Source organism: Pimephales promelas, chromosome 19 (genome assembly GCF_988280905.1).
Source record: "Pimephales promelas chromosome 19, fPimPro1.hap1.1, whole genome shotgun sequence".
Classification (NCBI taxonomy): Eukaryota; Metazoa; Chordata; class Actinopteri; order Cypriniformes; family Leuciscidae; genus Pimephales; species Pimephales promelas.
Window position 1 is genome coordinate 7293750 of NC_142787.1, and position 24769 is coordinate 7318518.

General features: G+C 39.6%; 1 protein-coding gene across 1 annotated transcript in view; it reads left to right on the forward strand.

Moving 5' to 3' along the window:
• Window positions 1–24769, forward strand: part of tmem164 (transmembrane protein 164) — a 56815-nt gene that overhangs the window by 13551 nt on the left and 18495 nt on the right. The window contains exon 3 of the mRNA XM_039650276.2: window positions 24363–24429. Coding sequence (XP_039506210.2) covers window positions 24363–24429 — 67 coding nt within the window. The remainder of the gene's footprint in view (window positions 1–24362; window positions 24430–24769) is intronic.

Consider the following 24769-nt stretch of genomic DNA (forward strand, 5'->3'; position numbering starts at 1 on the left):
ATGCAGAGGACATCGGAACCACGCATATTCCAATGGGAGGTGTTACCATTCGGAACGACGTGTAGCCCCTGTTGTGCAGTCTTTGCTCTGCAGCAGCACGTCAGAGATCACGAGCCACCAGATTCTCCTCTCATGCACGTGATCGAGCACTCGTTCTATGTCGACAATTGCCTCCACAGTGTTAGTAAACCTGAGGATGCCAAGGTTCTAGTTGATGATCTACGAGCGCTTCTGAACAAGGGAGGTTTCGAGATCCGGCAATGGGCTAGTAACATGCCTGAAGTTGTAGCAAATCTACCTCCTGAAGCACAGTCAGCTAGTAGTGAGCTATGGCTATCCAAGGCCAGCGACAACCTCCAAGAACCCACGCTTGGACTCTGCTGGGATTGTTTGAATGATACCCTGGGTTACAAACAGCGTCAAGCTGAATGTTCAGACGCTACTCTGCGTAACGTCTACAGTGTTCTTGCCAAGCTTTACGATCCGTTGGGATACATTGTGCCATTTACGACAAGATGTAAGTGCTTGTTCAGGACATGTGGAAGGCCAATATTGGTTGGGACGACAAGATCCAACCCGCTGACCTTCTGGAGAAATGGTCAAGTTGGGTGCAAGAAATTCCCACTTTGCAACATCTAAAGCTGCCTCGTCCATATGCACCAGCCATTGCCGATACTGCCAACTCAACCCGTCACATTCACATTTTCTGTGATGCTTCGCAGCGCGCCTATGGATCAGTAGCTTACATGCAGACGACAGATTATGATCAGCAAGTCTATGTCTCCTTCGTGTTTGCTAGATCGAGAGTTGCACCCCGTAAGCTGCTGTCTATTCCACGGCTTGAGCTCAGTGCCGCGCTTACAGGCGCACAGTTGGCTAGATTGATCGAGACAGAGCTTGCAGTACCATCTGAGCATATCACTCTTTGGTCAGACTCCACAACTGTACTGCACTGGATCAAATCAGAATCTTGCCGTTATAAAGTGTTTGTGGGAACACGCATCGCAGAAATCCAGAACCTGACCAACCCTGTTCAATGGCGGTATGTTGACACTCTAAGTAATCCAGCTGATGATATAACCCGCGGACTCACTCTGCAAGAGATGGTACAGGATCATCGCTGGAACAAAGGTCCACATTTTCTCCGTTTGTCTGAAAGGGAATGGCCCAAAATGCCCTTATTTGAGCCAGAACTAGACACCACCGAGTTTAGAAAGTCTGCCTTCGTTGGAACTGTGTCCAGCATCTTGCCCACACCACTTCCGGATCCCAGTAAGTTCTCCAGCTGGAAAGAGCTTCTTAAGGAAACTGCTAGCTCCTTTCACGGGGCGGCTGAGGATAAAACTACAGTACCCCTTTCCGCTGCCGATTTTCTGCAAGTAGAGAAGCTAATGTTACAGAAGGTTCAAGAGGACTGCTTTGCTGAAGAATTGAGGGCTCTCAAAGCTGGACGTACTCTTCCGTCAGACAGTCGTCTTGCATCTCTGTCACCAGAATATGAAGGAGCCACGGAGCTACTCAAAGTTGGTGGCAGGTTAAGTCATGCTGAAGGACTAGACCCTGATACTATCCACCCAGTTATCCTGGACCCAAGCCATCCGGTGACAAAGCTTATCATCAAGGATTTTGATGAGTCACTACTGCACCCTGGGCCAGAACGGGTTCTTGCCGAGATCAGACGCAGGTTTTGGATTATCCGTGGTAGAGAGGCCATTCGAAAGCATCAGCATTCATGTCTGGAGTGCCGACGATGGAGAGCAAAACCTGATGTACCGAAGATGGCAGATTATCCACCAGCTCGGTTACGACTCCATAAGCCACCGTTCTATTCAACTGGAGTTGATTGCTTCGGGCCTTTCCAAGTACGGATCGGGCGCCGCACTGAAAAGAGGTGGGGCATTGTCTACAAATGCATGACAACTCGCTCGGTGCATCTGGATCTATTGGAAAGCCTCGATACAGATGCTTTCCTGCTGTCACTAAGGAGATTCATCTCTCGGCGTGGCAGACCGTTCGAACTCCTCATGGACAATGGTACCAACTTTGTCGGTGGAGAGAGAGAGTTACGTGAGGCCGTTGCTGCTATGGCACCTCAGTGGAGAGAGCAACTCGCTGAACAGCAGATATCCTTCCGATTCAATCCTCCAAGTGCGCCGCACTTTGGTGGCACATGGGAGAGGGAAGTGAAGTCTATCAAGACTGCTCTTCGTGTTGTCCTCAAAGATCAGACTGTTCCTGAACCTGTCCTAATGACAATTCTAGTAGAAGTCGAGGGCATAATGAATGCGAAACCCTTAGGCTACTTGTCATCAGATGCCTCTGATCCAGATCCGGTCACGCCTAAACTCCTCTTAATGGGCCGACACGACTCATCGCTTCCTCAAGCAGTTTATGACCCCAGTGACCTCGGGAGAAGACGCTGGAGGCACAGTCAAGTCATTGCTGACCGCTTCTGGTCATCCTTCATCAGCCACTACCTACCAGGGCTACAAGAACGCAGTAAGTGGAGGAAAGACGTTAAGCCACTCTCCATCGGTGATGTTGTTTTAATTGTGGATCCCCAACTCCCTCGAGCGTCATGGCCCGTAGGACGGATTACCCAGACTCATCCAGGAGCAGATGGACGCGTACGAACGATCAGTGTTCAAGTGAAGGACCGTACTTACATTCGTCCAGTCGCCCGGATCATCCTGCTCCCAGCTCTGGAGGACCAGGATGAAGAAGAGACTAACAAATAGACTTTCTCCTATTCTTTCAACTGCCATACGGATAGTTGGGGGCGGCTTTGTCTGAAAGCCTATTTGTTCAGCGCTGATATTTCCTAAGTGCGCTCGCGCTCCATCACGTGAACTGCGCCTGGAAAGGAATGCGCGCGCCTAAGTTATTCGCGCCTCAGATATTTGCGCCTCAGTTATTCGCGCTCAGAGATGATGAGAGGATTCTCAGAGACCCCTTCCTTTACTTTTGTGTGCGTTTTATGAAAAACAAGTAAGTTCTGACTACTGTTATATGTTTATACTATGCTTTGAACTTTATTTATGTTCATTCAAACTCGTTTATTCTGTGTGATTTGTGTAGTCATGAAACAGAGCGTGCTGTAATAGTTAATATGTTTTCTGTGGGTAAATAATTAGCCCATCTATACGTCGATATAGACCTCTTTGTGTTGTATATTTAGACATATAATTCCGTGTTCGGATGCAGCATTTACTGTTTATTTGATGCTACAGCGTTATAGCGATATAATGTTATATTTTGCATAGTCACTTAAAGGTGCAGTAGTACACCATAAAAGGGTATATAGTGACGTATTCTGTACTGGATTAATGTTAACTATTACTTTCATTACTATACTGTTGTGAATGATGACAATAAGTATATTATAGTATTCTTTATTTGTTTATTATCATTTCATTATTTATTTTTTCTTTCTTTCTGTTTAGACCACACACACACACACAGCATATACACTTGCAAACTTGTATATTGGCATCCTGGTCTGTGAAATAAAAGGATGATAAAGGATTCTCTGGCCGGAATCTTTCTGTAGTGTTCCCATCCTACAAAGAACCACTAGTCCATACTTTACAGTGTTAATGTATTATTACATCTGGACATTTCCTATTTCTACTGTACAACAGTAATATATTTCTGTCAAGTTAAACCGAACTTTTATTTTGACGGGTTGCCGTGAAGCCCTTTGGAGTTTCTGTGTGTTTGTCATGATCGTCATGATGATAGTTTCACAAATGAAGTGGTTAAACGATCACAAAGTGACTTTCAGAGTGGATCTAGAGCCTGGAGAGGAAATTCAATCATTTCTGTCTTCATATAGGCAAAAAAACAACACAAGCGTCACACGTGTGTCTTCAGTGTATGTGTGTGTAAAGTCTAACCACACTCCTAGATATTTGTAACAGTCCACAAATTCTAAATCAGCACCGTCAAAAGTAGTGATTTTAGTCCGGGTGGTAGCTAAGTTCGATTAAAAAGCATGCATTTAGTCTTATAGCATTTAAAAACAGATGGAGATCACGAAAAGCATATTGTATGGCATTGAAACTAGTTTGAAGGTTAGTTAACACACAATCCAAAGAGGGACCGGATGTATATAAAATGGTGTCGTCTGCATACAAATGTATCAGCGAATCACCAGCAGCCCTAGCAACATCATTAATGTATATAGAAAATAGGGTCGGCCCAAGAATTGAACCCTGGGGCACCCCCATAGAGACTGCAAGAGGACTGGACAGCAGACCCCCTGATTTTACACATTGAACTCTATCTCGGAAATAGTTGGAAAACCAAGCCAGGCAGTCACTTAAAGGTGCCCTATAACGGTTTTTTAAATTATTTTATAATGTTTCCTGGGTTGCCCTTATAATGTTAGTATGTTTTTCAGATCAAAAATTGTAATAATTTAGAAATAAAAGGCATTTTTCCTAGCCTGATTTTAGCCTCTGCTTTGAACACCCGGTTTGAAGGGGCGTGTCTGCTGTGTGTAACCGGCCTCTGCTGTGATTGGCTGACATGCTTGCATATGAAATAGCTATGTAGCCTATTACATGTGAAACTCTCTCGAATAATTTTACTACAGCTATTATAGGTTTTTTTTTACTATTACAGCTATCGATCGAGATTAACGAATCGTGAGATGTTTTTGAAGTATTTAGATCTATTCCCATCACATAAAGTGTTGCTGTGATTGAGCAAGCAAAGGACAGTGAGTGTGTCGATCGCGAGAATGAAGATTGCAATGCAGTCTCTCTACTCTCTAATGCAGCAGACACGATGATGTAAATACAGTTAACGTTGGAGTTTCGTTGTGCAGTGTAACGTGCGTCATTGAATTCATAACGAGTTTGGCAAGTGTCCAGACAAACTCGCGCTGTGATTGTTCTTAGATCGCTTTCTTTCTGTATATAATTCACAATTTAAATAAAAAAAAATTTATCATCCTACTAAAAGAAACGATGTGAAGTTGATTTTTAATCACTGGCCTGACTTACTGATGCAAAAACAGTGTTGAACGATTTTAAAGTGAAAGATTACCTGTCTGAACTTGAACAACAACACATCAGCTCGATCCGAGGCCAGCTCTTGGCAAGTTGAGGAAACAAGTCGTCGGTTTGAAAATTTCCAGAGAAAATAAAATTAATCCATTGTTTCTTCAGAGGCTCGGACGAAGGAACTAAAATATACTTTTGTGTTCATGTGTACATCCGAACACTGATCAACTGCCATGCTTCGGCTGCGCAGCTCCGTCTCGTCTATCACTGAACATGGGCTGGCATATGCAAATGTTTGGAGTCATACATATTAATGATCCCGACTTTTACGTCAGAGTCGGTATTATGTGGAGATTCGCCTGTTTTTCAGGGGTGTTTTTCAAAAACGAGATTTAAGTAAGAAGGAGAAAACAATGATGTTTGAGACTCACTGTATGTCATGTCCATGTACTGAACTCTTGTTATTTAACTATGCCAACATAAATTCAATTTCACAGTATAGGGCACCTTTAAGAAACCGAGGCTATTTAGTCTGCCAATAAGAATACGATGGTTGACGGAGTCAAACGCCTTGGCAAGATCTATGAAAATGGCAGCACAGTAATGTCTCCTATCAATGGACTTTATGCACAGCTGCACTACTTCCTGAACTTAAGCCAGCTCCTTGTTTCCCGTCTGCCATTATTGGCCAAATTGATTAGTTCAGGTGTGCCTGACCTCAGTAGTCACGGCAACAATAATCAGACACACCTGAATTAATCAAGTTCGGCCAATAATGGCAGACAGGAAACAAGGAGCTGGCTTAAAGGATTAGTTCACTTTTGAAAAAACTTTTGCTGATAATTTACTCACCCCCATGTCATCCAAGATGTCCATGTCTTTCTTTCCTCAGTCGAAAAGAAATTTAGGTTTTTGATGAAAACATTCCAGGATTTTTCTCCATATAATAGACTTCAATGGGAACCGGATGGTTCAGGTCCAAAAGATAGTGTTAATAACAGTTTCAGATGCAGCTTCAAATGTCTTTAAACGATATCAGACGATGAATAAGGGTCTTATCATGCGAAACGATCGGTTATTTCAATGCTTATTCCAAAAATGTAACTTTTCTAAGGACAAATGCTAGCCTTTCTCCATTCTGTGAGGCGTGTTTGCAACGTCACGTAGTACGTAATTACGTTCAAAAGGTCACGGGCGACGTAGCCAGAAGTACAGAGTCAGAGTGTTTACAAGTTGAACGCACAGGTTGAACGTGAAAACTAACTCAAACGCCGTTTACAAAAAAGGAATTAAAAGGTAAAACAGCGATGTCGGACGATTTTGATTCTGTACTTCCGGCTACGTCGCCCGTGACCTTTTGAACGTAATTACGTATTACGTGACGTTACAAACGCGCCTCACAGAATAGAGCAAGGCTAGCATTTGTCCTTAGAAAAGTTACATTTTTGGAATAAGCTTTGAAATAACCGATCGTTTCGCATGATAAGACCCTTATTCATCGTCTGATATCGTTTAAAGACATTTGAAGCTGCATCTGAAACCGTTATTAACTGTCTTTTGGACCTTGAACCATCTGGTTCCCATTGAAGTCCATTATATGGAGAAAAATCCTGGAATCTTTTCATCAAAAACCTAAATTTCTTTTCGACTGAGGAAAGAAAGACATGGACATCTTGGATGACAGGGGGGTGAGTAAATTATCAGCAAAAGTTTTTTCAAAAGTGAACTAATCCTTTAAATAGGCTCGTAATCGGAGTTGCAATAATTTTCGCAGATAATTTTAGAAAGAAAGGGTCCAGATTGTCAAGACCAGCAGATTTATAAGGATCTAGATTTAACAGCTCTTTCAAAACATCAGCTGTCCGGATTTGCGTAAAGGAAAAGTTAGGATGGCTTGAACAAGTTGGTGTGGTAGGTACAGAGCTCATAGCCGAGATAGGAGCAGACAAATGAGAAGCATGAGCAGCCACAGCAAAATGCTTGTTAAAATTTTGGATTATTGAGAATTTATCTGTGGTAACAGTATTTCCAAACTTTAATGCAGTGGGCAACTGGGAGGAGATATTCTTATTCTCCATAACCTCCATGAATGATTCACCATTTTGAACGAATCGGTTGAGTCAAAGATTCAATGACCCATTCATTAACATCTGTCTCATTCTTGAATGAATCAACCATTTAAACGAATCGTTTGAATTAATGAATCAATGACTTACTCATTAATACGGCTGCCTGCCGCCACCTATTGGACATTTAGTGTTATGTTTATATAAGTAGCCTAGTATCTTTCCAATATTTCTTACTGCCACTGAGGAAAAAAAAATCTCACGCATGACCTCAACTGACAAACAACCGGAACCAAACTTTTTTTTTTATGCATAATGATGGATCAGACCTGTTTGCCCAATAGTGGCAAGACGCATGTTTAAGGACATCTGACAAATTAGTTTGTCCGTCAAGAACCAGAAAAAAAATCTCCCATCCCCACACAACATCACTTCTTTGTCTTTCACTGCCCTGACAAGAACGTCAGTCTCCTCGGCTGTGAACACTCTTTTTTGCACACTTTGGTTAAATAGCAACGGCGCCCAAGACCCGCCCACAAAGTTACTCGCGCTTCACGCTGGACGCTTGCGTTAAATTAGGGCCCATTGACTTTGAATCAACCAGGAGTAGGTCACTAGCCATGTTTCCATCGACACGTTTTTATCCGAATTAAGTGATATCGAATGAAAAATGCCTTATGGAAACAGTAAAATTCGATGAAATTTCATGAAAATCGATTCAAATGAAATACGTTCGGTCTCATCGGATTTTCTCTTGATCGATATACGGCTAATGCGATAAAATCTGATGGAAACGTTATTTGCCGAATAAATAATGAATTGCGATTAAGTTTTATGCCCTTTTATGGTTGCAACACGTCAGAAGACGAGTTCATTTCCGGCCAGTCTGTTTGCGCACACATGGCGCATGTCAACGTGGACAAAGCAAAAAGATGCTTCAACCAAAGGGTTTCCGTGAACCACGATCTCCCAGAACTGATGGAGCGCTGTCGTTCCCACGCCACAGTCACCTCCGCTGTCGTCGGGCATACGTGCATCTTCATCATCATAGCAATGTTTATAGCGTCGCTGTTTTCTTAGGTTAGTTTTGATTGTTTTTACGTGGCTTGGTTGAATTGTAATGTAGAATGTGGTCTGTTATTTCTAGTTAACAGACTGCGGCGCTTCTAGTATAACACACCGTTGCCATGGACGCAGTTCAGAGATGGAACGGACTATTTTCTTTAGCAGAAGCAATACTCGTTTTTAAATCAATAAACTCGTTTTTAAGTCAATATTTTGTGTCAAATTATTGATTTATTTATTTATTTGGTTGATTAATATGTAATAAGCAGGATAATATATAGCGAGGCGGTTGTTATAGCGAATACAACAACTGCCTCGCATACATTATCCCATTCATATGTCGCTATCAGCTGGCACATAAGCATTATTAGCCTTCAACTTGTGAAATATTGATCATTTTTGGTAGATGGCGCGATCCGTTTTGTCTAACAAAACTTTGTTCGCAAAAGTTTGCTTGAATGTTGTTCGATATAGTGCGAAAATAAATGGAAACACCTTAAAATGTCTCAAATCAATTCGATATACCAATTTGATCGCAAAACAGCATGTGACGTCATTACGTACAGGTTTTTATTCGCTTTAAAGCCGTTGGATGGAAACACACTTTCACCAGCTTTATCCGCATGAGTTTTTTAACCGAATTTCAGATAATTCGATTGACAAGTGGATGGAAACATGGCTACTGATGCTTCACGACCCTTACCATATGCCGATATTACCATACAATGACCCAGGAAGTTGTGTACTAGAATCAAAAGTTGTACATAGTAAATGTTGGTGATAAAAAATGGGGATATGGCAAAAAAAATGTTATAATGCCCTAAAAATCTCTGGATCAATACACGGGTGAAGAAGCAGAAACAATTGGTAGAAGCATTGCTGATGCACAAGCATACATCAAAACTGCCTAATGTTACTGAATGAAATGTCGACCCAGTAAGGGGTCAACCCAGTTAAGGGTGTTGACTGAAGCGATCTACTTAACTTAATATGCTGTCCCATTCTTTTGTTCCATAGCATAAGTATTGTCATACACTACAGAGAATAATGAGCTTTCCACAAAGGCAATTAAACTCACATTTTACAACAATTTTGCAATATTCCTCATATTTCATCAAAATCAATACTCGGCTGCTAAACAAAACATTAAAACAAGCTTTCAGAACTCAAGACTTAAAAAATAGAAAATAAATAAATAGATTTTCTTACCTAGCTGGTACTTCTCACTATGGCGACACGCACCTCCTTCGCACCACCATCATCAAAATGCGTTGGAAATGGTCACATCTGGCATTTCAAATGGCGAAATTAAACCCATTGCATTAGTTTAAAGATTGATAATTAATTGTAGTGAGTAGTTAAACGGTTTAAGTTAATTAAGAACAATAAAATATTGTATAGGCGGAAAACAAAATATATGTGTGTAAAAAAAAAAAATAAATAAGATTAGAATAAAATGAACAGTGCCACAAAACCATTTTTCAACTAAATAAAATAACAAAACAATTTTTATTCTAATCTTTTGTTGTTTTCTATAAATAGAATTCCACTGTAGCTCTTTGCATATCACTGTCGCAGCTGGTTATGACAAGAACTCTAATTTTTTTTTACTTTTATATTTCACAGTAACATGTTACTGTGACACAGTAACAAAAGATCACAATAAAAATTGTTTTGTTATTTTATTTTGTTTTTGTAATTGAAATTAAAAGTAAATAACAGAAAAATTGTTTGGATCCAATCTTATCACATCGTGTCTTGGACACAATGTAAATCTGCTTTGAAACAATCAGTGTTGTATAAAGCGATATATAAAGAAACATGACTTGATGATAAACATTGTACCACAAGCTGTCCATTAAGCATAACTTGTATTGAAGCCACATTTTTCCTTTAATTTCTCCTTATGTAAGTAGTGTAAGTAAGTAGTGTGTAATATTTAGTGTCTGAACATAAACATAAGCAATTGTGAAGAAAAAAAAAACTTTTTTAACAGAGCGGTGTTAATGTCCCTATTTGGACTTTCCATTATAACTAACATGGTGGTTATAACTAACATGGTGGTAACAATTTCCTCACAGGAGCTTCTAATGTCATGCATGCTAGACATGCTGTACTGGTAATGTCACCAGATGGCAATAAATAAGCTCAGGGATGACCTGAATTTAGCATTTGTCGAATTATAAATTGATTTTGACCCTTTCAAAATGGGTCACGTGTGCTTGTATCTAGCCCCCTTTCCCTGTGCTTTCTACATTTTAAGGTGAAAAACTATAGCAAGTGTATTGGAGACATTTACCTCTTTAGTGACTGCTGTGGCTAAACATTTCAAAATAGATTGTGACCTTCAACTCTTGGGTGAGTGTTAATGCATTTCACCATACATTCACTAAAACACCATCAAGGAACTCTACTAGGTGACAGATTAATGTGTATTTGCTGCAAACGAGTGTTCATGACATCAGATGCCTGTTAGCTTGCATTTGCAAAGCAGGAGGTTTTGAGCCAAGTAATGCCTTTGGCTAGCCTGACTTCGTCATACTCATATTCTAGTGAGATTGTGAGTCTGAAACTCCTCCATAGGGCTTTGATTATGAGGCGTGTCTTAACCGAACCAGAAAAAAAAAAAAAAAACTCTACACTCAATTGGATAGTCGGTAGACCTACAACCAATCAGAGCAATGCAGTTAGGCAACTACTTTGCATATCACAGTTGTCAACTGTATTTTAGAAGTAAAATAACGAGTGTTGCTTCTTTTACTTGGTCCTCCATGAGTGCGACCAAAGGAGAAACCACAACGACCACAAGCTTTTCATTGCGTCCCATCTTCTTAGCAACCATCGGAGCCAGCTGATCAGTTACACTTTTGGCGAATCATGTAGGAAGGACGGCAAAAATATCTTTCTCATCGACAAATGCCTTGATTGCAGTTCTCTGTTCGTCTATTAAAATGAATGCGCTGTGGATTTATTTTACAACAGACGTGACGACGGAATCTATTAGGGGTGGTTAATCTGTCTGATTTCCCAAATCGATTCGATTACGATTATTGAAATCCCGATTCGATCACAGTCGATTTTCGATTATTAACGATTCTCGATTACCGATTATTGATTTTCCATTTCACAACAGTAAACGAAAATACACTAGACCAACATATGATTATATTAGCAGCAGCAACATTTTGGTATTAATTGCACTTTTTATTTGTTTGATATTCATTGAAAATGATGGTTAGTGAGGACATGCAAACATGCTTGTTGTCTACTACTTAGGCAACTCATTATCTTTAAATGTATTAACTTTAAATTTTTTTTCAAAAGCAATTTTGTTGCATTATAATGCAAATGCACCTGGTTCTATTAATTGACAGCATTAAAATGTATTTTGTGATTTTCTTCAATTGAAAATATTTGAAGCAAGTTTGGTGGACTTGAAGGGCACCCGATTCAGAGAATCACCTAGAAATTCAAAAGAACAGCATTTATCTGAAATAGAAAGCTTTTGTAACATTAAACAATACCGTTCAAATGTTTGGAGTCGGTAAGAATTTTTATTTAATTTTTTGGGCAAAAGAAAAAAGAAATCTATACTTTTATTCATCAAGGATAAATTAAGTTGATCAAAAGTTAAAGTACAAGACATTTATAATGTTACAAATAGATTATCTGAATCTTTTGTGTGTGACTATAAATAATTTGCTTTAAAAGTACAAAGTAATGACCCATAAAGAATTAATGTACAATATATTTTATTAACATTACAAAGAACGACCAGGAAAATAAATGTGTGCTTGAACTAGGAGCATACTTGTAGTAAATAAATAATATAACGACTGGTGCAGCCGAGTGTTTTTTCTCATCTGGCTGGAAAGGTGTCGTCATATGGCTTATCATATTTGTCGTGTTTCCGTCGTTGGTTTTATTCCACAAAGCGTACAACTAGTGTGGCTCTTGTCCAGCTCCTTTCCCCCTTCAACTTCAGAAGCCAAAATATTTCCACACGTCAGCTTTTAACCTAACAAGGAAGGTGTTTGGATCTCGCGTGCCAGCTCATCTCTGTTCTGTGCACGCCACAGACGGTCCGGCCACTGCACTTCCACGCTTCAGAGTTCCGTCTTTTGCGTTCCGTCAATATTACGTTATTATAAATACATATAAAAAATTTTTTTTTTGAAATCGATTTTTTGACATTTGTGAATCGATTCAGGATCGTCCACGTCCGCATCGCGATGCATCGAGAATCGATTTTTTCCCCCACCCCTAGAATCTATACATCTCAATTCTCCAGCTGCAGTCATCTTTGAGGGAAACCAGTTAAGCACTCTTTGATGACGTGATGATTACGTCCTTGCAGATCATCTTTCCATCATCCCTTAAAGCCCACCCTGGCAATTTGATTGGCCCGATCATTTTTTGACTGATCAATTACTCCTCAATGGATCGAGTCCAGACCGAAATTCCTGAACCAAAAATGTTGTGGACGGGCGTCAGGGCCGTATTAAAGGAGCTAAACGCAAGTCTCTGAGTTTTTGCAGAACTACGCCCCCTCTGGCGACAAGTGAAACTGCGTGTGCGCTCACACACACATACACGCACGTTTGCACGAGCTGTTCATAACCAAAGGAGCATCAGCCGCACACTGTGCGGCACACATCTTTTGTTACAGTCATAATGAGGTAATACAGTTATAAATCTGCAGGTCATTTAATATATATGAAAGGAAAGGCATTCGAGTAGCCTACACTAGGGCTGCAACGATTCGTCGACGTTGTCGACAAAAATCGATAATAAAAATAGTCGACAATGAATTTCATTGTCGAATTGTCGCCAGACATGTTTTTTTTTTCGACCGAGCACATTCGCTTCTCTAAAATAGGTCATTTATTGAAGGTGCGCCTTAAAGTGCGGAAAATAGGGCAAATAACATGGAAGTCAATACGTTTTGTTTTGGATCACGAGTAGTAAAGTTATTTTGCAACAGATTGACCACTGAATGTATCTCACAAAATGCACTTAATATTTTTGTTTACTGTTTTATTGCTGCTAATGTGCCTGCCCCTGGTTTAGCTACAGGAAGAAAATGTTTACTTGATATTAATTTATTTTTTCTTGTAAAACAAATGTGCCTGGCCTTTATAAAAATTATAGAGTTTCTCTATTTATATATTTATGTCTATACTGACCAAGCACTCTGCCTAATTGGTTTTAGACAGGGCATTTTTTATTTACTTTTAGTATGAATCGGCCTATCAGCAGCAAAGTTCAATAAAATATGCATTTTTCATTGAAGTACCCCCTTCTTTCTTGTGTTTACTATCATTTTCCACAGAATTAAAGCAATTCATGCTAAATTTTAGAAAAATGTAATAATTATCCGATTAGTCGACTAATCGTTTCAATAGTCGGTGACTAGTCGACTATTAAAATAGTCGTTAGTTGCAGCCCTAGCCTACACACTTATGTGTGTGTGAGGGGAAAACAAGGGTAGTAGAAAACTTCAGTTTTTGTTTCCATCTATCTCTATATTGAACTGTTTTATGTGCTTACTGTAGCCACGTATGATTGTATAATTATGGAAACACGTTCATGAACAATATAAGTTATTACTTTGTATAGGACCCCTTTGAGCCCTAGAGCAGACCGGAGATCTCTCCGTTTGTTGAAAGCTTCCCGATGTTGACTCTCGTCTTATTCCGACGCCTGGCACTGGACAGACAGAAGTTGTATTGTCTTTGTCTCACGTGGAGTTTGCGTTGGGGTTTGGAATGAACTACAAGCCGGTCTCTTTGGGGCTGTTTACACCTGGCCACAATGCGTTTTCTCAGATCGATTCCATTACACCTGGTCACATAAATGTGTTTTTGCAAAACAGATATAATCTGATCTTCAATTCCTGCGCTATATTGGCTACAGAATTCATGAAGTGCACGTCACCGAAAGCAACAGATATGAGCTGCATTTTATTAATCATCGGCTAATTTCAAAATCAGCAAATACAGCAATAAGAGAGAGCGGCAACAGCCCTGGTTGCCTGGTAAAGATCATTTCATTTCTTTACTTTTAACGAAGATGGTAGTGTTAAGCGTCTGCGACTTACTTTCACTTTGATTTGCAATAGATTGCGGCGCACTGGCTTTATGAATAGACGCTCAGCTGCTCATCTGAGGTGATGCGCGTCGCCATATATGACTAAAATAACATGACATAACCTATAGCCTGCTTTCAACAACCAGATGCATTTACACTTGTCCAGTTTTGTCTGGAATACGGCCCAGAACACGTCCTCAAGTGATTTGAGCGATCAGATTCAAATCCGTCTCTAATGCATTTCGGAGGGCAACCTGGTCTTTTCACGATCGAATAGCTATCCGATCACAGAAAACGCATGAAGTTTACCAGGTGTAGGCTAAATAGCTCCTTTGAATCCATCTTCTACTTTTGTGGAAAGTTGACTAAAGTTGTGACGCTTGAGTTGTCTTCTCTGATACGGAGAATGGCGGGAATACACTACCTGCAAGACATAGGCACATAGCCAGGCGAGCGTGAACGCGCATGACGTCACGGCCAGTCTCAGATTCGAGCCCGAATCCCTCTTATTTATTTTACTGTACAGGATTATAGAGGCGATCTCAGTGATCAGTGAAGGGCTCATTCAGCCCATCAGGCGATTGTTTAAGCATGTATGGGTTAGAAAACGGCTATTTTTAACATGAAATGTTGCGCAATGCACCTTTAAGACAGGGTGGTGCCCATGGGCACTTTACCTCAAAAGGCCCCCTATATTTAAATATGTAAAATTCAAAATGTACATAAATTAATTGATACCGTCAATTCGCATTTGCCTAACGTAAATAATAATACATCTATCAGCTTTCTTACCTTTACAGGCATGAATATGGGTCAGGGTGAAAAAAGTGAGAAGGTTTTATTACCCCTCTAGGGGGGTCCGGGGGCATGCTCCCCCGTGAGAAAATTTTAAATATTCCATATTTTAAAGCATCAATCTGATGCATTTTGAGATGTGTTTTTTGCCAACCTGGGGAGAGCTGGAGAAACTTAAAGGGGGGGTTGACTGCGATGTCACTTTTTTCATTTTAAATAGTGTGTAATGTTGCTGTTGGTGCATGAACAGTATCTGCAAAGTTGCAGCGCTGAAAGTTCAATGTAAGCAGAAATATCGTCTTTTAAAAATCAGGAAGTATAATTGCCTACAAAAACGACTGGATTGGGACTACAGCTGGGTTATGGTATGTCACTAACCCACACATTTGCATCAACCCCTCCCTCAGAATATGCAGAAAATGGCATGCGTATATTTCTGAGGCACGTTGACTCGTCAAGTGTGTTGTTCACGCAGCTGTCAGGTCTTCTGTGTTTCGGGCTTCCCACGGACGCTATACTTCCTCAACAATGGATACAATTTATGTTTGATTATGTTCCTGAAAATGACGATCGTAATCTAGCTCTCTGTGCTGCGCATTTTACGGAAGACAGCTTCCAGAATCTCCATGAGTTCAACTCCAGATTCAACAAGAAACATGAAGCAGTTCTGACTTTAAAACAAGAGGCAGCAGTGTTGGGCCACAATCTGTAAGTAGGCTTCATCATTTTAAATGTGCATGTATAATTCCAGACGTAACGTTAGCCTTGTGTTTTATTTTTTTTTTCAAATGCCAGCGCTGGCTTTATAGCCACTACTAGTTAGCCTATGCTATTTTGTGTCCACGAAAAACTCGTACAAACATTATGGATCTTAAATTTCTATAAGTACTAATGTTTTAAACGTATTTTTCATCTATATATGCTTTATGTCGTTATTTTCGATTTGATCAAGAACGTAAACATGCCAACGCTGTTTGAGTATGACATTAGTAGCCAGTCAGTTGCTATTTTTGCCAGTCAGATGCTATTGTGTAAAACAAACGTGCAAAAAGTTAAAAAATTTAGCAAATTATCATTCAGAAACGTTTATTAAGAGCCGTGTGTGGTGAGGTTCTGTTTGACTCTCTTCATCGCGGGTTTCTCGGTTTTGATTCTGCCTCAAACTGATACTGCAGTTCGACACATATTTACATTCTGGACCGGAGCTCACGTTCCGCCTGTAAAGGTAATGGGCGTTAAACCTTCCGGACAACGTGAGCGACAGTTTAGCCAATCACAACACACCGGGCCAAACTAACCAATCTGAGCCCACTATGTGTTTCTGAGGGAGTGTTTTCATAGAAAACACAATCTACTTAAACACAATCTACTTAATACAGACAACTTCATTATAAAGAAAAATAACAAATAAAAAAATCAATAAATAAATATGATCATAACCTATGACAAAAAATCTATTATAAACTAGATTAGTAGGTAACTCAGCAGTAAAATTTAGTCTAAAATAATCATAAGTGCACAATAATTGTATACAATCTGAACATTTAGTGGGGAACAAATAAGACACTAAATCTGTTAAAGTTTTCATGTATTAAGTTTAGCAGAACTGCTTCTTCCTTGATTTTGCTCAAGCAATTACATGCCCAAAGTCCTTTTCTTTGTTACCGTCTCCACTTCTTATAATATTACTCTGTAAACGATTCGATTCGCGCTACTGTAACGTTAGCATTTTTCGACAAGGCAGCACTAATGGTCAGAACACCGGCTCCGTCAGACTCAGCACTGCTAGTGATCGCAATTCCTGTGATGTTCTCACAACAAAACTTTCGATCCCTGGAATATTTTGAATTGTAGCTAAACGTCTAGCGTCCTTGTCTTTCTGTAACTTTCTTTTTGCAAAACCACTCAATTGACATCTGTCCATGTTTGATTTAGATTCATTTTCTGTAGCTGTTAAAAAAATGAATGACACATTTGCGCGTACCTGTTGTGGACCAACTCAACTCTGACAGATTGGGGAGGGGGGAGTGATAGTGGTCATGTAATCGTTATTTATTTATAATTTATTATTATTGTTATTATTGTTAAATTAGTGTTCATTAATGAGTTATGTATGGTCTTTCAAGAATTTCAAGTTAATAACAGCAATTTAGGAAAAATATTTTTTTAAGCTTGTCATGTGGTGCCCCCCTAGTGGTTGTGAATGGTTGGTGCCCCTGGGCACTGGTCCAAGTGCCCTTATGAATAATCCGGCCCTGGGCGAGGTTCGGGCTGGCATCCAGGCTAGCCTTTGGCTGCTTTGGGTTCCTTTTGTATTATGGGGACTTGTTTTTGACCAGTATATTGGAACTGACTTGAACTCAACACCAGAGATATTGTTCATCTCCCTAATGTGGTTTCAAGGAATATTTTTAACCAAAGTCCAACTAAAAATGTAAAGAACTGTGTAAACGATAAATAATATTACTTCTTTAATATTTAGTAATTTAACTGAATTATTCATAGGGATACATTTATAATGTTTTCTCATGACCGATTGGCTTTTTTTTTTTACGAGGAAATAGCAAATAAAGAAATTGCTGTTATTTTTTTTAAGCAAATGCATTTCATTATTTGCACTATTACAGGCTAAACTTACCTTGAACAAAAACATTTACAAGTATAATTTCAAAATTTAAAGGAAAAACAGAATGGCCTGACTTTCAGCTTTGTAATTTAATGCTGCATACAAAACACAACTGCACAAAACAAAAACAAAACAGCAGATGGACTGAATGAAAATGCAAATGTACTCTCTGACTTATGGAACAGCTGCGATATAGTGTTTCCCTGCTGTACACAAAGCACAAACAAAAACAGTATTTTCTCTTTTAGGCGCACATGTGCTCTCCTCTTTGTGTTCTCCTCGCATCTTCAGCGTGTCCCATCTCTGGCCTGTGTCAACGTACGGTTTACAAATGACATTGACATTTGTAATTTTGGGACATGATTCCACTGCAGTTTGTGTGCAAATCCGGAACATAGATCGGCCTAAATGAAACAAGCAAAACCCATCCAGTTCCAATTGTTGGCCATTCGAACGGTGCATCTCTGGTGAATTAATTTTCTCTATACGCATTTAAAGCAAATGGGTGCCTATTTTGCTTTTGAGTTTGCTTATTTTGTAGCAAACTCAAAAGCAAAGACCAGGAGATTTGGGTATCTCTTTAGCTCTTTTGAGATTTTTTTGGCTGCAGTCATCAAGTCTAAGTATTAGGGGTTTCACAACTACTGATTTTTGCTAGTCGACTAGTTTTGCATAACAGTCAACGACTAGTCATTAAATGGTTTATTCTAGGGGTGTGCGATATGACGAATAGTAAATGTCTCCACGATCTGCTTTTGAAGAAATATGGTAGTATCGTGTTACAGTGCATTCTATCAGTTCTGGCGCCTCTGTCTAAACTGTACAACGCGACGTAGCCTACACATCACACGTTAAGGAATAGGTACGGGACACTGCAATTCACAAAAGTTCATTATTTGCATAAGCCTTGCCGGTTAAACATTTAATTCACGCGCTGTTCTAACGTGCGCTTTCCTGAGCGCGTGGCATACCCCCGACGCTCACAGGCACCAGAAGCCTGTCAAACAGCGCCTGAATACTGGACTAAGTTATCTTTCGAGTCTTATTATGCTAATACTGTTAAATACACACAATGTTTACATAAACAGAATTGGATATGTCTAAAGTGAAAGCAAACATTTGAGAGAAAATCTGGTGTGTAATATGGGTCTATATATGGGTCACATGCTGGTCTAAAAGCGACAGTAGTACTCGTATTTTCCGCACTATAAGGCGAACTTAAAAGCCTTTAATTTTCTCAATCTGGCCTTTTCTCAAGCATTATAATCTGGAGCGCATTATATATGGATCAATTGCTCGCGCTCGTGTCCATCTTATGCCCGCTTTGTCACACGGCCAGTTCAACCTCGTATAAATCAGGTTATGTGTGTCTCCCGCTCACGAGCACTCACTCTTAACACACACACACACACACAAACAGACACACTGTCCCCGGTGCTGCTCGCGCGTCACAGAATGTGCATAAAGCGCTCCCCGTTCACAGTAATCGGGTCGTCTCATTCAACAGCTGTTGCTGTCAGCGAGTCAGGCTGCGAATGTAAGTTACGTGCCCGCCCCAGCGCGCGCACGCTTACTAAATAAATGCCTCACCTCCGACGCCACGCATTCGCTGCATTCCCTTTAGCACATCTAGTGGATGCATAACGCAAACCCAGTCAAACGTTTGAAAAATGTTCTAAAATAGGTCATTGAAGGTGCGCCTCAAGGCCAATTTATACTTCTGCGTAGGGTGCGCGCAGTAGGTACGGCGTAGCATACGCACAGACGCGTCCCATTGCGCGTACCCTTCGCCGTCGCCTGACGCGCACCTCCTCAAAAATGTAACTACACGTCGCGACGACGCGGACCGCAAGATCGGTGATTGGTCGGCTTGGTAGCATCGCATTTCCTCCTACGCATTTCCGCACGTACCTTCTCACGCATTTCCATCACTGTCTATGATTTCCACACGTACCATCTCCTCCGACGTCTTCTCTCATTTCTGCCTTTCAGTTTTAGTAATTTCACTAAAGTGAACTGTTTTTCCACCTCAATAAGCTCCAACTCCAACATGATCCACTCTCTTTCAATCGCTATTGCTTGTAGTACCCTAGCCGCGAGGAATGTAAACACAGTGGAACATTAAAACTCTCCACCGCCAACTAGCGTTTCGGAGCAGTACTGCAGAGCAACAAGACCTGAACGCAGAAGTATAAATGCTCATAACGGCGTCGCCTTCGTGCGTAGCCAACGCCGCACATTACGGCGTACCCTCGACGCAGAAGTATAAATTGGCCTTTATAGTGCTTATAGTATATAGTACTGCCGCTTGTACTTAAAGGGATAGTTCACAAAAAATATGTATCTATAAATATATGTCATCATTTTGTTTCCGACTAGTCGACTAAGGCCAACAGCGCCAACTAGTGGTTGTGAAAGGCAGTCTTTAAAGGTGTTGCTCTTATGGTGCTTTTCCATTGCATGGATACAATTTGGCTCGGCTTGGCTTGCTTTGGTTCGGTTTGCACTTCGACTGCAGTTTAGTACCAGAGGAACATCTGCACCTCATCTACTGACTGGTCACTATGATTCAGCCATTTCTTAATGTGAAGTTTTTTTCATTAAAAATAAAAATTGTGTGAAAAATAATAATGTGGTGGCTGTTGCTGACTATTTAAATCTAGCGTGTTTAGTGTTGCATATCCAATGACGCTGGTAGTGAAGATTCTCGCTGACCAATAAGTGATCTGTATTGTTGTAATGTCACATTTTAATATCGGTACGGTTCGCTTGGAACCTCAACATAGGTGGTACCATTAAAAGCGAGCCATACCATTTAAAGCGAGCCATACCAAGCAGTGGAAAAGCACCATTAAATAGACCCTCAGAAGTGACCACATAACCACAGCATTTGGATTACCATGGTCCCCCTTTGATAGTTCTAATATCTCCTCACACAATGCAAATTTAAACCACAAGTACATTCACCTGTTTTTTTTTTTTACATAAGCTCCATCTTACAGTCTTGTAACTTTAAATAGTTACAGGCACATGCAACTTATGTGTTGCAGAGTTTGTTAAAAGATTATATAGATACTTTACTTTTAAAAACTGTTTACAAATTTACAACAAGGTGTGTTAACACATCATATATATACCATGTGATGACACAGAAAACCATGAAGCAAAAAAGCACTATATATCCATGAAGCCAGAATAGTCTGACAAGAAGTGTCCCTCACAGAAGTTTTCAATGCAGAATCGCTCAGATGATTCTTTGTGTCCCTCATGATGCTTGATCATGGATGTCTAAGGTGGTATTCTACCCAGGTAATCTACCTGGCATCTATTCTTATGGCATTTACATTTTTGTTTGATTTATGAAAGATGCTGCTGCAATCTTTACTTTAAACACTATTTGTGTTTCTTCTTCCGGAGTCTCTTCGTCATCTGGGTCTGATTCCTGTTCAAACGGCTGAATGCCATACAAAACACCGGGTTTCTCTCTCTCAGCCATTCTGCTTCGACAGACTGTTTATTGCCATAGGTATGCAAGTTACATGCTCATGCAAAGGCAGGGCGGGGAGATGCTGCTCATTTACATTTAGGGTGGTACACACCAAAACAGGTCATTGTTAAAACAGACCCCAAAAATTACATTTTCAAATGGTTATAATAAATTAACTGTGGGGTATATTGTGCTGAAAATTCACAAATATATTCTGGGGACACCCGTAACCTCTTGTTAAAAGGGACCTTTAAGAACTTGGACATATGATTACAATCAAATATTTGTTTGGTTTCATGTTTCATTTGTTTCTTCCCTGTGCCTTTGTGTCTTGTTTGATACTAGATTTTGATACTCTGGTTAACTTTCTTGCTCTGATTGCAAGGATAAAAGACAGTATACAATAAGTTACACTGGATAGATCACTCAAACTTCCTCATATTTCATAATTTTGTGGAAAATTAATAGAAATGATCATTCTTTATAAAGAAATGTGATGTAAACATATGGTATTTTCAGTATTTTCATATTTTAATATCAGTATTTTTCTAAATATGTAAGCCTTTGGATTTAAGTCCAGACTTAGTTGTTTTGTGCATTCCTGTGATCATGAATAAATGGAAGCAGGCTTAACTGAATAGGTACTGTATGAGTGTTCTCTTTTTATGTGTGAAATAATGAGTGTTCTCTTTTATGTGTGAATTACTGTTTGATTCAGCATTATTAATGTGTACTCCTGAGGTAAAGGGCGGGGTTTAGGGTAGCTCTTTGGGGCTGGAGAAATATTTATATATTTGCTTAATTATCACAAAAGCTCTGTCTATTTTGGTGTAGATCTTTAAAATGTTATGCTGCCTTAGAAGTCATTCCAAAATCAGTTTGGGGAGGTACCCTCATTTCAGTTTGGCTGTACTTTATCAAGGATAGCCTGTGATTCGGTTAGTCTAATGTAATTATTGAAAATGTTAGGGGTTTGTTTAACTTTTCTTAGTTTTTGCTTAAATAACAAAACTTTAGCTTTAATTCCCTCTTTGTCATCATCAAATTTGTGCTTGAAATGAATTTCCTTAATTGACACTGTAGAAGAAATTTGCAAAGAACTTCATTTTAAGTTCATGATAAAGGTGGATATTCGGGTGATGATTGTAAGAATAAGTGCATGTTGATATCACAGTGACAGAACAAACACCTGTGTGAACGCAAAAAAGCCCGGGATTGGTGCCGCCAGGTTGGGGACAGAGTAACAATTGCTGCGTTCAGTCCATGGTTCAGTCACGGAGCGCGCGCTGTGTGAACAAAAGCCTAATCAATGTCGCGTTTTAGCCTATTGATGCCGTTTAAAGGGGACATATCATGCAAAATCCACTTTTTTTATCCCTTAAATGCATTTTGTTGTATATTTGGAGTGTTTAGAAAAGATGAAATTATTCTCTTCAGGTGCTTCGTTTATATCTTTATATTCTGTTTTGGTCATATTTTTTAACCTGTTCAGATTTTTCTGTTCTCTATGACGTTTTTTGAACTATCACATCACTGTATTTGCAGCGGAACTGCCAAATAAGGACATACCGGTCCAACACTTCGAGCAATCCGCCATTATTATTTCTCGTTACGATTTTGTAGTCCGAGCTCAATGATGCAGAAGTTACGAGAGGGCAAGTCAAAATGTTCGGTTGTTGGATGTACGTTAGTGACCTGAAGCACTTCAAGGATTCCCACTACAACAACCTCCGCCAGTATAAAGAAGGGTTTGCCGATTGACTTCTTCTGAATGAGAGGTAAATTCCTTCTATCTTTGGAGACAACGAACAGAGCAATTCGATAAGCTGTAATCGTTAATAAAAATAAAGTACTTTACTTTCTTAAAACACATGGTGGTCATGGTTTAGCAGTACCTTTGTCTTCTTTGTTTTTGTTTTGAAGTAACGTTACACGTCTGCAGTATTAGTGTTCTTGAGTTTCATCAATGGTCATTTAGCTGCTGTGTTTTCTGATGCTTTTCTAAACGTATCATATTATCGATACAGTTTTTTTTGTGGTAAGATTAGACCGTAGTCATTTATCTTGTCAGTGTGCTTGTTTTAACAAGAGAAATAGTCGACTTTTACTAATAACACAAAACAGTTAACTCGCATACCAATATATCCATATGAAGAGGTTGTTCTGCAGGTTCGTCGTCATCTTTATCAACTCGCTCGCTCTGGCTCGAATATGTAAGGCTTGATGGACAAGTCTTCTGTTGTTGACATTTTATTAACGTGTGAATAAAAATTTTCTTTGAAGGTATCGTATATAATAATAATAATATAATAATATCTCTAATCAAACTACAGTAATGGCCGAACGTGGGGACTTGAACCGACCGTGAACTCATCGACCTGGAGAGCAGGCGGGGTATGACGCATCTCCTTTTTATTTAAAGCGGCCGCTTTGAAACGGGTCACTCAAAGACGCACATCAGAAAAGGGGTAGAAAAGGGGCTTGTGGAGCTATAGCTATTATTATAATAATGAGGAATTCAGACCCAAGCATTGCAGTTATGTTTTATATAGACCACAACGGAATGATTTATATGTAAAAATGAATGATTTAAAAGAATGATATGTACCCTTTAAGCCGGGATCGTTCGCCAGCGTGAAACGGTGTCTTGAATAAAATGGGCCTATTTTTTTATAAGGTGCCATGTTTCTTTTTCTTTTTGAAGTTGTCGCCCAAGTAGACAAAGTTCATTATGATCATTTCATTAGCGTTGCAAAGGTTAAGGAAACAGTTTAATTTCCTTAGGTTCCTGAGGTTTTCAAACCCGTAGTCAAGATGTAATGTATTTGTTATTTGTCACGTATGTCTAAAATCAGGAATCTTTCTTTCTGGTTCTAGAGTTCCCAGTTCTCCCCGTTGAAATCGGGGAGCTTGCGAGATAGGCTAGTCTGCAGAGATCGCTAAACCACTCCCCCTTGACACAATAATTTCCTTGGCAAAAGCGCATACTCTCACTGCTAACAGTCTTCTGGCAAAGCAGAGATATCTATCTGTCTAGAATATCTTTTTGTATTTTTTATTATTTACAACTTATTTAAGTATTGCGGGATTGCCTTCTTTATGCATGCCACATATTTGTCTGCTTCAAGGCAGCATAACTGTGTTCCTGTAGTGTTGATAGATATAGTGTTGCTGTGAGCTTTCTACTGTGATTTTTAACATTTTTTGTTGTTGTTATTTTGAAGACTTCAGGTCCACATGCTGAATGGAGCCCTTCTAGCTCTTCTCTTTCCAGTAGTCAACACTAGACTGGTGAGTATATTCATTATAATAATGTAAAGTTATTAAATAAAGTTACCAAGTTACTTACACTATAGCAGTGGTTGAAAACACTTCAGTTGTCAAGTATTCCTCACTGTAGACTGTAGCACGATGACGTTGTGTAGTGACGTAATGTATGTTTTAGTGCACGTGTACATTCTGCCAACTGGCGATGTAAGGTATGTAGTTAAAACGTATGTGCCATATAGGCTTTTGCAATTGGTGTTTGGTTTTTTTATGCACATGCACAAGTTCATTTGTAGGCATGCTTAAAGGGTTAGTTCACCCAAAAATGAAAATTAAGTCATTAATTACTCACCCCCATGCTGTA